The 13,229-nt window shown below is 47.2% G+C and overlaps 2 protein-coding genes and 1 long non-coding RNA gene across 5 annotated transcripts in view; 2 read left to right on the top strand and 1 right to left on the bottom strand.

The window, feature by feature from the left end:
- ZCWPW1 (zinc finger CW-type and PWWP domain containing 1) overlaps positions 1 to 8,261 on the top strand; it is a 46,160-nt gene extending 37,899 nt beyond the window's left edge. For all 3 annotated transcript variants that reach the window (XM_081835709.1, XM_081835707.1, XM_081835708.1), the window contains exons 12-17: positions 383 to 466; positions 2,526 to 2,601; positions 2,701 to 2,798; positions 3,511 to 3,574; positions 6,806 to 6,943; positions 7,408 to 8,261. In XM_081835709.1, the coding sequence (XP_081691835.1) occupies positions 383 to 466; positions 2,526 to 2,601; positions 2,701 to 2,798; positions 3,511 to 3,574; positions 6,806 to 6,943; positions 7,408 to 7,730 (783 nt within the window). In that variant the 3' untranslated portion in view covers positions 7,731 to 8,261. The remainder of the gene's footprint in view (positions 1 to 382; positions 467 to 2,525; positions 2,602 to 2,700; positions 2,799 to 3,510; positions 3,575 to 6,805; positions 6,944 to 7,407) is intronic.
- A 651-nt stretch (positions 8,262 to 8,912) lies between these two features.
- On the bottom strand, positions 8,913 to 9,364 carry LOC309326844. Its single transcript, XR_014150383.1, has 2 exons — positions 9,283 to 9,364; positions 8,913 to 9,155 (listed from the first exon to the last, which is right to left on the bottom strand). It is a non-coding gene; the product is annotated as an uncharacterized lncRNA (long non-coding RNA).
- Positions 9,365 to 9,522: 158 nt separating this feature from the next.
- The window catches only part of LOC309326711 (phosphatidylinositol 4,5-bisphosphate 3-kinase catalytic subunit alpha isoform-like), a 40,600-nt gene continuing 36,893 nt past the window's right edge, over positions 9,523 to 13,229 (top strand). Inside the window, exon 1 of the mRNA XM_081835619.1 lies at positions 9,523 to 9,570. The gene's annotated coding sequence lies outside the window, so the exon portion shown is untranslated. The remainder of the gene's footprint in view (positions 9,571 to 13,229) is intronic.

The following is a 13,229-nucleotide window of genomic DNA, read 5'->3' as shown; positions in this document are numbered from 1 at the left end:
AATTTCAGAGCTGTCCAGCTATCATGACTTCCCCCAAGGCACCTTGGGAATTGTAGCTCTAGGAGGGTGAGTTTAGGCACAGTAGTGGCAGATCTGTGTATTTAAACTCAGATTTGCCCCAGACTTGTAGAAAGAGGAGCAAAAGTGGCATGCAGATAAAGAATTCAGAATTCCCCCCTCGTCAGTTTCTTACTTCCCCGCAGCCACCTTTCCCAAGCATAGAGGAGAAAAGCTTTGGGAGTGACAGACTCTGGGGAGGTAAACCACACATGGGCCAAGTGTTTAGCACATACCCCATTGATGTTAAGAAGCAGCATCCACGCACAGTCCCTTTCTCCCTCACTTCTTAAATCATAGCTATGCTCTGTATTTTCTTTTTGAGGCCAAGCTGAAGAACAAAGGTGACAAGAGGGATTTTGAAGCTGCTGTGAAGATGGCAAACGAAGCAGAGCAATTAAGCATTCAGGTGTGACACAGGCAGGTTCCATGACCCCCCCCCCCCAATAAACCTAGGTTGATTTCTCTCTGGAATAATTGCATCCTTTGCTTTCACACTTTTTGCAGAGGATGTTATTGGCAGATCATTGGGGCCCAGTATCTTCTGTATTCCTGTATTTTCTCAGCCATGATCTGTGTAGCAATTTTTGCATGGAATGAAATGGAAACCTTATTGATTTATTTAGAACATCCCACTTTACAGCCAAGAAGAGCTATCAAAGCAACTTACAAAACATTCTTGCAATGGAAAATCCCATTTTTGTCTTTTATCAGAAATAGAAATAACATGAGATTCTTAAGGATGCATTTCCTGCCATCATACTTGATCTTCCCTGGTGTTGCCCTCTAACCTCTGCCTACTAGGCAGCAAGGCCCATTGGGAACCTTGGAGGCAAGTGAGCGACTGAGCAGCTGGAGCTCGCTCAGATTTCAGCACCATCCTGTCTGCTGTGGGGTAGCAAAGGTTATTGTGGGCCCTGTAGAGCCACTTATTTTTTAAAAAAAGAATTAAAAAGCTTCTCCCTTCCAGCTTTGGCCCGTCATTGTTTTCTGTTGTGGGATTCTTGGTACATTGCTCCTTAATTAGTCATTTTATGTTCCCTGTGACTAATGTTTGTGTGGGGGAACAACAAGGGGAGAGGACTTCCTTTTGTTATTTCATTTTCTATCATCACTAGCAACTTGAAGCAGCTGAATAGCATCCTCACAAGCCCTTGTGCTAATGCACAGCTCCCCATTCACATCTGTGGGTGTTGCATGATGGTGTATTCTGTGAATCCCGTTTTGAATGAGTGGAGGAAGCGCAATACCACTGCTTGCACAATTTTTAACTTTTAGAATCCCCTTGTGAGCCTTTTCTTTCCTCACCTAAAATCTGCCATGGTATAAAATGTGCGGCCACACAAGGTGAACTGCTGCTATTAAATGAGGAAGTGGTCTAGCTCCACTGTTGGTTTTGCATCCCTTCTCCTTGGATAAGACCACTATACAGCAGGGGCTAATAGTTTTGCCCTGGGTCTGGATCACTAATCTGCATGCATGTTCTTAACCCAGTCCAACCCAGATCCAATATCAAGGAAGAAATCCGTGCACATAAATGCATAGAATCATAGAACTGTATAGTTGGAAGGTACCCCAAGGGTCATCTAGTCCAACCCCCTGCAATGCAGGAATCTCAACTAGATCATGCATGTCAGATGGCCATCCAACCTCTGCTTCAAAACCTCCATGGAAGGAGAGTCCACCACCTCTCATCGGAGTCTGTTCCACTGTCAAACAGTTCTTCCTAAACTTTAGTTGGAATCTCCTTTCTTGTAACTTGAATCCATTGGTTTGGGTCCTAAGGTAAAGGTAAAGGTACCCCTGCCCGTTCGGGCCGGTCTTGACAGACTCTAGGGTTGTGCGCCCATCTCACTCAAGAGGCCGGGGGCCAGTGCCGTCTGCAGACACTTCCGGTCACGTGGCCAGCATGACAAGCTGCATCTGGTGAGCCAGCGCAGCACACGGAAACGCCGTTTACCTCCCCGCTAGTAAGCGGTCCCTATTTATCTACTTGCACCCGGGGGAGCTTTCGAACTGCTAGGTTGGCAGGCGCTGGGACCGAGCAACGGGAGCGCACCCCGCCGCGGGGATTCGAACCGCCGACCTGACGATCGGCAAGTCCTAGGCGCTGAGGTTTTACCCACAGCGCCACCCACGTCCCTGGTTTGGGTCCTAGCCATGAATATATTATGTGTGGGGAAGAAAATCCTAGCTTAAGCCAACTGGGGCTTCTTAGTTGAGCAGGGCTAGTTTATAATGCCAAGGCTGTGGTTTGGAGTCTGTGGCATAAGAAGAGAGTGGTTCTGAGGCCACGCAGAGATAGCCTGTCCTCTTAAGTTGCCATACATTTAGATCTGGGGCAACTGACCTCCAGGGCAAAAGGCATGGCAGCCAGGAGCCCCCAGCCTTTCTCTCCTATTAGAAACTGGGTACTAATTGAAGCATATCAGTACTATAACACCTACTCTTCTCTTTCACCGCACCAGGAGAGAATAAGGATATTTGGATTCTATAGCCGATTCAGCGGGAGAGAGTCACCTAAAAACAACAGAGACTTGAAAGGTACCATGACATGCAGGTTGGGGTCCGAAGTCAGAATATTGTCAGACAAGCTGAAAGACAGACCCCACCCTGCACTCTTTGTTCCTTTTTGCATTGTAGATCATGTACACGTTACCTGTAAGCCTCCTGCCAAGAGCATCCGAGAACCAAAGGGTGGGAAGAAAAATGTATCAACATCAAACAAGAGCCAAGAAAAGGTTGGTTCAGTCTTTGCACTATTAGAAATGTTTGGGCGTCTCCCTGCTTTTAACAATCTGGCTGCTGCAGACGGCCCCTTCATATAATAATAATAATAATAATTTATTATTTGTACCCCGCCCATCTGGCTGGGTTTCCCCAGCCACTCTGGGCAGCTTCCATAAAAACCAAAAATACACTAAAATATCACAGATTAAAAACTTCCCTGAACAGGGCTGCCTTAAGATGTCTTCTGAATGTCAGGTAGTTATTTATCGCTTTGACATCTGAAGGGAGGGCGTTCCACAGGGCAGGCGCCACTACCGAGAAGGCCCTCTGCCTGGTTCCCTGTATCCTCACTTCTCGCAATGAAGGAACCGCCAGAAGGCCCTCGGCGCTGGACCTCAGCGTCTGGGCAGAACGATGGGGGTGGAGACGCTCCTTCAGGTCTACTGGGCTGAGGCCGTTTAGGGCTTTAAAGGTCAACACCAGCACTTTGAATTATGCTCGGAAACGTACTGGGAGCCAATGTAGGTCTTTCAAGACCGGTGTTATGTGGTCTCGGCGGCCGCCCCCAGTCACCAGTCTAGCTGCCGCATTCTGGATTAGTTGTAGTTTCCGAGTCACCTATATTTTCCTAACAGTCCATTGCGATGTTATTGGTCTAGTGAAGTTTTAGTAGGTCTATCATGTTCTCTCTGTTAACATTAACAAACAGTATCTCTCTCCTAGCTTCTGCCTGAGACACCAGTGATGAAATCGGATGGAGATTTCAAAAAGAAAACCAACATAGAAGGTGAGGTTTTGACAAGTCACCCTCCCCAGCAAACTCAACCTCAGGCCTCTCTTCTCTTTTAAGCTATGTACCATAACTGTGAGTGCAAGCTAGTGTAGGCTACTGGCAGGATCAACTTGGGGCTCTTACAAACTGGTGTGTGGGTTTTTTTTTGGGGGGGGGCAGGGTGTATTCTGCAACATGTCATGGATGCAATCAAGACTATAGTTTCCACTTTATTAATTGTTCTTCTGTGCTTCCCCAATGCTACCAGGTTGTTCCCATCTGTAGGGGTAACATTTGTGCTACAGTAAAACAAAAACAGGGCAACAGCCACCCCGGAACATTTGTGTTTACTATTTATTTATGTATGCAAATATTTAGAAACTGCACTTTTGTAAAAAGAGAGAGAGAGAGAGATACAAATCACAAGGTGGTATACAACCTGAAAACAGAACACTGCAGTAAAAACTATTTTAAAATGTCAGGCACATCAGTAAAAGCTGGTTGGCAAAGAATCTGAGGTTTGAAAGGCCCATTTAAATACAGCGGTATCTCGGTTTACAAACTTAATCCATTCTGGAAGTCCGTTCTTAAACCAAAACCGTTCTTAAACCGAGGCGCACTTTCCCTAACGAGGCGTCCCGCCACTGGTGCCCTTCCACCATTCGGATTCCGTTCTTATACCGAGGTAAAGTTCTCAAACCAAGACACTATTTCTGGGTTTGTGGAGTTTGTAAACCAAACCAGACTGTTCTTAAACCGAGGTACCATGGTAATACAGTTTTTAGAAGACATCTGAAAACAAACAGGAATGACTCCTGATGAACCTCTACTAGCAAGGTGTTCCACCAGGCAGGGAGTTTCACAGGGCTCGGTCCCATCAGAAGGCCTCTGTGATTGAGACGTAGCATAAGGAACCAGGTGGTCCTTAGGGTACTTTAGGCCCAAGCTGTTTAGGGCTTTGGGAATTAACACAAATACCTTGAACCCAGCCCTCTGGCAAGTTGCTAACCAGTGCAGTCTGCTCAGCAGTAGAATGGTGTGCTGTCAGTAGTCTGCTCCTGTGAGCAGTCTGGCCACCACATTCCGCGCAAGCTGCATCTTCTGGACCAGCCTTTCTCAGCCTTGGGTCCCTGGATGTTGTTGTACTACAACTCCCATCATCCCTGACCGCTGGTCCTGCAAGCTAGGGATGATGGGAGTTGTAGTCCATCAACAACTGGGGACCCAATCATAGAATCCTAGAGTTGGAAGAGACCCCAAGGGCCATCGAGTCCAACCCCCTGCCAAGCAGGAAACACCATCAGAGCACTCCTGACATATGGTGGTCAAGCCTTTGCTTAAAGACCTCCAAAGAAGGAGACTCCACCACACTCCTTGGCAGCAAATTCCACGGACGAACAGCTCTTACTGTCAGGAAGTTCTTCCTAATGTTTAGGTGGAATCTTCTTTCTTGTAGTTTGGAACCATTGCTCCGTGTCCGCTTCTCTGGAGCAGCAGAAAACAACCTTTCTCCCTCCTCTATGTGACATCCTTTTATATATTTGAGCATGGCTATCATATCACCCCAAGGTTGAGAAAGGCTGTTCTGGACCATATAGAAGGGCAGCCCCATGTAAAAGATGTTGCAGCAATCATGTATTTGGGGTTATCAGTGCATGAACTCCTGGGGTCAGGCTTTCCTAGTCCAGGAGTGGTTGCCGCTGGCGTACCAACAGAAACTGGTGGAAGGCACTCCTAGCCACAGAGGTCACTTGGGTCTCTAATCACAAAGATGGATTCAGGAATAACTCCAAGCTGCGAACCAGATCCTTTGGGGGAAATGCTAACCTGTCTAGAACAGGCAGTTGACCTTTACCCTGAACACAGGAGCCACCCACCCACAAGGCCCCCGTATTTCTAAGTGTCAAGGTCAGCTTGTTGGCCCGCATCCAGTCCACCACTGCATCCAGGCACCGGTCCAGGGCTTGCACAGCGTCTCCTGACTCAGATGTAATGGAGAAATAGAGCTCAGTGTCATCAGTATACAGATGACACCTTGCACCACGCGTCCTATTGACTACTCTCCGTGGCTTCAAATAGGTGTTGTGTAGCATTGTGGGGAAAGAGCTGCCCTTTGGCACTTCAGAGGGTAAGCACCAGGGCCCCCAAAGACATTCTCTCTACTTGGGGCATGATCCTGCAGGGTAGGAAGAGAGGCACTGTGGCACAGTGCCACCAGTTCCCATCCGACAGAGTCAGCCCAGAAGGATACCGTGGTCAATGGTATCAAAAACTGCTGAGAGATTGAGCAGGGTTGCACTCTCCCTGTTCCTTTCTCTATAAAGGTCATCCATGAGGGCGACCAAGGCTGATTCGGTCCTGAATCCAGGTCTGAGCCCAGACTGGGATGGATCTAAGTGATCAGTCTCATCCAGGAATGTTTGCCACAACCCTCTCTATCGCCTTTCCTAAAATGGGGATATTTGTGACCAAGTGATAGTTGTTAATTGGGTTCATAACCAGCTTCTTTAGTAATGGCAGCACTGTCACCCCCTTTAAAGGGGCAGGCACCTCTCCCTCACACAGTGAAACATTCACTACATCTTGGACCCACCCCATCAAGCCCCCACAGTGTGGTGTAGTGGTTAAGAGCGGTAGTCTCGTAATCTGGGGAACCGGGTTCGCGTCTCCGCTCCTCCACATGCAGCTGCTGGGTGACCTTGGGCCAGTCACACTTCTCTGAAGTTTCTCAGCCCCACTCATCTCACAGAGTGTTGTTGTGGGGGAGGAAGGGAAAGGAGAATGTTAGCCGCTTTGAGACTCCTGAAGGGGAGTGAAAGGCGGGATATCAAATCCAAACTACTCCTCCTCCTCCTCCTCCTCCTCCTCCTCCTCCTCTTCTTCTTCTTCTTCTTCTTCTTCTTCTTCCACAGCTTGTTTTCACCTGCCCTGAAAAGCAGGGATCTCCATAGGGCATGTAGTCGGGCACATACCTGCCGAAACCTTGAAATGTTATAAAAAGTAATAGGATTTTAGCAGGAAGGTATGGGGCATACACCAGTTGCAAACAAAGCAGTGTGACCTCCCTGAAACTTCTTGTAGGCACAAGCAGCATTGAAAGTCTGCTGGTTTGTAACTGCCCATAACATCATGAGCACAAAGCATTGTGCATAATCAATAAAAAGGATATCTGGAGGCGCCCCAGGTTAACCTTAAATCCATCAAAAGGAAGAAAGAAAGTAGCATATAGACAACTTGTTCACACAGGGGCAAAAAAAAGCAAGTCGTCAATTGAAGGTACCCCACTTTCATCAAAGAGGAGCAGGAAAGAGATGGCAGTCCCCAAAGCTGCTGCTGTTCCGAAAGGATCTGTCCAAACGAAGGCACGTTGGGATGCTCAAAAAGGTAAGAGAGAGCTCCTTGCTCTGTATGTGAGAACATAGCTGTCAACCTTCCCTTTTTCCAGGAAATTCCCTTACTCCAGCGCCGTTTCCCACTGCTTCCCGCTGCTCTCCCGGATTGTTAGATATCCCTTATAGACTGTCCCCGGGACAGGTGAGGCTGCTGATCCCTTATTTTCAAATCCGAAAGTTGACAGCTATGATGTGAGAAACCTATAATGTTTGCTGCTATGTCAGCCCAGAAGCACAACTGGGAATGAAATCCCAAGTTGTGTAGCCTTTTTGTTATTAGTTCAATAGTCGTCTGACATTCTATTTAGCACCCAGCAAAGGAAGGCGGTAGAAGGGACTCTTCTGCTCTGGCGAGACGGGTTGTTCTACCCCCTTAGATACAGGAGAGGATATCGTTCTCCTCATGCAGGATAACTCTTTGGGGAGATCTTCACTGGTTTTTGTGTTCCTCTCAAGGTTCTAAGAGCTCGTTCGCTGCTCCATGGTCTAAGAGTGCCGCAGCTGAGCAGCTCAGCTCTTGCAGATACGGCAGCAGCCCTCCCTTCATGCCCTCCAGTTATCCAAGCAAGGAAGACAGTATGAGCAAGGCTGATGTCTCCCCAGTGACAGAAAGTGGACTGATGTTGAACAGGGGTGTTGTGGGCCTTGAGGAGTCAAGTGAAGCCGTGGCCCAGGAGAAAGAAGAAGATGAAACCTTCGGCAGCCAGGAGATGGCTGTCTTTGCTGAGGAGAAGAATTACTCTTCGGATGAATTTTCATTGGTCTTGTTTGAGGAGTAGCCTTTCAGAAAGGGGTGTGTCCTGACCTCAAGTGTAAAGGGTGGATAATTTCTTCATCTATACAAGCCTCCCCCATCCATCTTGGTGCCTTCTAGGTGTTGTGGACTACAACATAGTCGTGAGTTTGAGAGCACTGATGGAAAGTAGACATACTAAGCATAGCAGAGGATGTGGGGAAAAGGTTCTTGCAGCTTTGATTCTTGAGTTTAATCCACCTAGGAAGTTTGTGACAGCTTGTTTTTAAACAGGGCTGTGAAAATCCCCCTTTCCCCGTTCCTTGGTTAAACAGGCAACTGGAATCACAGCTATAAACAAGGCAAGGAAAGTAAATTCACCCTTTAATAAATCTGATTGACTTGTTTAGAACTTAGTGCAAAAGAGAAACTAGGTGAAATGGCAATCGAAATTTAGGAGTTGTTTTCCACCCATTTGGAAGGTTACAAAAGATCTTGTCTGTGTTTAAAGATGTTCCCCCAATTGTTTATAATTACAATTCAGCAAAGCTCTATTAAAATCTGGTTTTGGATCTAACCGAGTGTCCTCCTGTTTTACCGATATCATAAATGCTAGAAGCATGGTCGCATACTCGTACGGAGACTGATAAAATGTACAACACACACACAGCTACCCCAGTTTGGAGGAATAATTAAAGTCACTCATTCACACAAACATAGACTATGGAATGATAGACTGTTGTCTGCAACAAAGGCACTAACAAGTTTGTATCAGAAAGCTTTGCATTTAACTTCTGAGCACCAGCCTGATCTTATTAAAGTTTTATTCGAGGTACAACAGCAAATGGACAGCAGACCAGGGCTGGGGAACCTGTGGCTTTCTAAGTGTTGTAGGAACACAGTTCCCGTCATTCCTCACCATTAGCCTTCAGCAGGGCCTGAAGTCGTCCCACAATATTTGGTCACAGGTTTCCCCTGCCATACGCAACCAATCTTGTTTTGTCACTTCTCATGTGGCTCACTAAACAGCTATCTAATGTGTTCATGTCAGCCCTATATGCTTCTTTCAGATCCATTAGCCTGCTTGTCTCCCTGCTTCATTCAAGCTCAAGGCATGAAAGATAGCTGAGTTACACCAAGTGTGCATTGCATTGTTCTTCTACCTGTCATTTGGTGGATTTGTTCTTTCAACTTTGCTATAAGAAATCGAAAGAGAGAAACTCTGGGCTGTAGGAAGGGGAGGAGGATAATTAGAAACTATAGCTTCCTTGAGATATGCTCTGTATACACATGTTCTTCAATTTCCCCTTCGTTCTCTTCCCATGTATGCATTTATAGAGCTCAGAGCAATGTGGTAGAGTGGTTAAAGTGTGGTCTGGAACCAGCCCGGCTGTAGGAAACCCAGACACAAATTGCCATTCAGCCCTGTAGTTCACTGGGCGACCTTGATTCAGACTACCTTTCAGGTTTCCTTTGGAGATAAAATACGGGAGAACAATGATCAATTTAAATCCTGGGAGGGAGGCTTAAGATAAAAGGCAATAGAAATACAGTGGTAATAGCAGTAACGCCAAAAAATAATTTAGAAATAAAAGCACCTAAACAGCTTGTTCAGCAATGGTATCTACCATTCAATGGAATCCTCCATTCTCTGAATTCACTGAACATCATTCTAGCTAGTAGAGAGGAAAGGTTGGAAGGAACAATCAATGTGTTAATAGCTTCACACCTCTCCTCTATAGCTTCACAGTGGGGTGGCACTAGCCATGTGCCAAGATTCAGAACTCCACCTGCTTCTAACTGTCACTTCCAGTTCCAGTTCCAGTTCCAGAATCCAAGTGTGGTTTAAGTGGTCCAGGTACATGTAGCTGGTGAGCCATATCTTGGTCCGTTTTACTGCATAAGTAACTCCTTCATTTACTCTCCTTTCACCCAGTGATTGGAATTTAAGGAGGGCCCTGCTGGATTAGACCTCCTGAGAACTCGGGAGAGGCAGAACTAGCCAAAGAGCAGTGAGCACGTGAGACAAACATTTGTTTGAGTCAGCGTCCTTCCGCAAAAAGCACTGTGACTGGGGATTCCTGATAAAATAATTGCCTCTGATTAAAAGTTAGACCTGTCAGCCACCTTGGACGATTCCTCCCTCTCAACCAAGGGTGTATTCTGTAAGCTTGGTTTTGCTTTTTGCAAAAAATAGCAGGGTTTGTTTGTTGTGACTGAGCAAGCAAAGCACCACAAGGTTTCAGAGGGAGGGAGTGTTCCCTACTTCAGCTTGCGGGGGCCTCATACAGATCCCTCCTCTCTCAGGGAAGCACCAAAACACTCCCAAGGCACCCTGATTCAGCTGGGGTTTGTTTCTACTCCTCTTCGCTTTCGAGAACACCTTCTGAGTTTCTCCACGCCTTTCCGCTCTCCCTTCCTCGAGCCTTCCTTGCAAAAAGGGGATAATCAGATCATTTGAAAATGTCTCACTGACGTTGGCTAAAAGTATGGAAAAACTAAGCCGCTCGCTTAATTTGCATAATTTATTCTGATCAGGGAATGTGACTTTCCTGCTGTTTTGCAGACTTTGGGCATTTTTTCTTGGTGGAGATTACACGGTGCATGGAGCATAATTAAGATCCCTGCTCCCACAGTGTATATTCTCTCTATGGATTAGTTTATCAGTACCTTTCAGTTAAATTGGCTGTGGCCTGGAGTGCCATTTCACGTTTCAGGGTGTGCCTGTGTTGTGGGACAGAATGACAGATGAACGGCAGAATGACAGATGAACGCTCCAGTCTTTCTTTGGCGTGGCTTCCTGTCTCTGGACTCTTGCTTCTTGCCCGCCCAGTGGCTTCTGGAGGAGAGTGGCTAAGGTTTTTTTTGACCCGAGGAGGAGCCACCAGCTCTTTGCTGCCTCCATCCACCCCTTTGTCTCTCTCGGCTGCCTCTTCGTGCCCTTGAAGGCTTTCGCCTGAGACGCTGGGAGAGGAAGACGCAAGCCACAGTGCTGAGGGAAGTGGCGTCTTGCCCAAGGTCACCTATGACAGAGACAGGAATAGAAAAGGGGGGGGAGCCACTTCCTGGCTCCCCATCCCACGTATGCCATGGGTCATAAATAGGAAGTTGGCATGGGATTCTCACACTGATTTAATATACATGACTGGGCACAACATGCTTTTTTTGTTTTTTTGGCTAGGAGGCAAGAACTTGAAAGTGACTTCTGCAAAAGAGACACCCAAAATATTTAGCTAACAGGACCTGCCTTCTCTCTCTCCCTCCCCCCCTTCTATTCATGTTCCTCCGTCTCCTTTCTTTCCTTTAACTATGTCAAATATCTTGGATATATCGCTGAGGCGTTTTATTCTTAACAAAAAGGATTCTTTCGATTTGTGAAAGGAAAGAAAGGCAGGCCCTGATTTTTTGGGGGGGGGGTTGTGGGGGAAAGATATTTCTTTTTTTTCTCTTTTCTCTGTAAATTTTTTTTTAACCCAATAGCTTGAAGTTCATGCAGCATTTTTAGGGGGTGACTCAGCGTTTGGCTCCAGCAACTTGTGTGTTCCAGACAGATGCCCTGGTCTAGATGTTGAGAAATGCTTGTTTTTGTGGCTGGCTGCCTTGAATGAGGCCAGTCCATCCCTGCAGCATTCCGCTCCCCCCCCCCCCATTTTCTTTTCCATATGGTAATGAGCATTCGTCTTGTGCCTAAGGATTTATTTATTAATGTGAGGTATTCAGACAGACCTGGACTTCTGTCTTTATTTGGGTGTTGTTTTTTTAAAAAAAGTTCTTCCCCACCTTTTCTACTTCAAATAAAAGCACCCATCGTGGCAAAAAACAACTGGGATTGAAACAAAATTTGAAACGACACCGAACAATCCAAAACCAGCAGGCTGATGCCTAAATTATGGAGAGGGAGACAAAATCAAGCAAGGGCCAGACCAGGCGAAGAAAAATGTCTTAAGAGGGCAGAAAATCAGCAATAATAATAATAATAATAATAATAATAACAATAATAATAATAATAATTTATTATTTGTACCCCGCCCATCTGGGCGGCTTCCAACAAAGATGAAAAGTACACTAAAATGTCACATATTAAAAACTTCCCTGAACAGGGCTGCCTTCAGATGTCTTCTGAATGTCAGGTAGTTGTTTATCGCTTTGACATCTGATGGGAGGGCGTTCCACAGGGCGGGCGCCACTACCGAGAAGGCCCTCTGCCTGGTTCCCTGTAACTTGGCCTCTCACAGGGAGGGAACCACCAGAAGGCCCTCAGAGCTGGACCTCAGTGTCTGGGCTGAACGATGGGGGTGGAGATGCTCCTTCAGGTCTACTGGGCCTTTGAGGCCGTTTAGGGCTTTAAAGGTCAGCACCAACACTTTGAATTGTGCTCGGAAACATACTGGGAGCCAATGTAGGTCTTTCAAGACTGGTGTTATATGGTCTCGGCGGCCACTCCCAGTCACCAGTCTAGCTGCCGCGTTCTGGATTAGTTGTAGTTTCCGGGTCACCTTCAAAGGTAACCCCACGTAGAGCGCACTGCAGTAGTCCAAGCGGGAGATAACCAGAGCAATGAGATGGATTCGAGACAGTATGCTTCTGAATACTAGTTGCTGGAAACTTCAGAAGCAGGGAGTGTTGTTACTCCCAGTCCTTGCTTGCAGTCTTCCCTTTGAGGCCCCTGGCTGCCACTGTGAGAACAGGGTGCTGAATTAGATGGGCCACTGGCCTGATCCGGAAGGCTCATCTGACGTTTGCCTCCAGGGGCAAGGTGTTTTGCATTTCAGGGATTTACCGAGGCAGAGCAGGGTAGGCAAGGATCCGGGACTTCTGACCTTGCATCAGAGATGTGATACCGCTTAAGTCAGCTCAGAGGTGGTTCCTCCTGGCATTAGATGCTCTTATTCTCAAACCAGGGCTGTCGATCAGCGGTGTGGAGGACCTCCTTTGTATGCAAAAGGGCCCTTGCTTCTGTAAAGGTAAAGGGACCCCTGACCTTTAGGTCCAGTCGTGGACGACTCTGGGGTTGCGGCGCTCATCTCGCTTTACTGGCCGAGGGAGCCCGCGTACAGCTTCTGGGTCATGTGGCCAGCATGACTAAGCAGCTTCTGGCGAACCAGAGTAGTGCACGGAAACGCCGTTTACCTTCCCGCCGGAGCGGTACCTATTTATCTACTTGCACTTTGACGTGCTTTCGAACTGCTAGGTTGGCAGGAGCTGGGACCGAGCGACGGGAGCTCACTCCATCACGGGGATTCAAACCACCGACCTTCCGATCGGCAAGTCCTAGGCTCTGTGGTTTAACCCACAGCGCCACCTGCGTCTGTACTTAATGGTATCTCCAGGTAGCACTAGGAAAAACTCCCTACCTGAAACCCTGGCGAGATACAGCCAGTCAATGGAGGCGGTGCTGAGCCAGATGGAACCCAACTGTCCTTCCTTGGAGGGTTTTAAGCAGCGGTTTGACGTTCATCCATCATGAATGCTTCATTTGAGATTCCTGCATTGCGGGGGTTGGACTGGATGACCCTCAGGGTCCCTTTCAACTCTACAGTTCTAT

Source organism: Podarcis erhardii, assembly GCF_964252035.2.
Source record: "Podarcis erhardii genome assembly, chromosome: 13".
NCBI lineage: Eukaryota > Metazoa > Chordata > Lepidosauria > Squamata > Lacertidae > Podarcis > Podarcis erhardii.
This window is presented reverse-complemented; position numbering and strand designations above follow the sequence as displayed.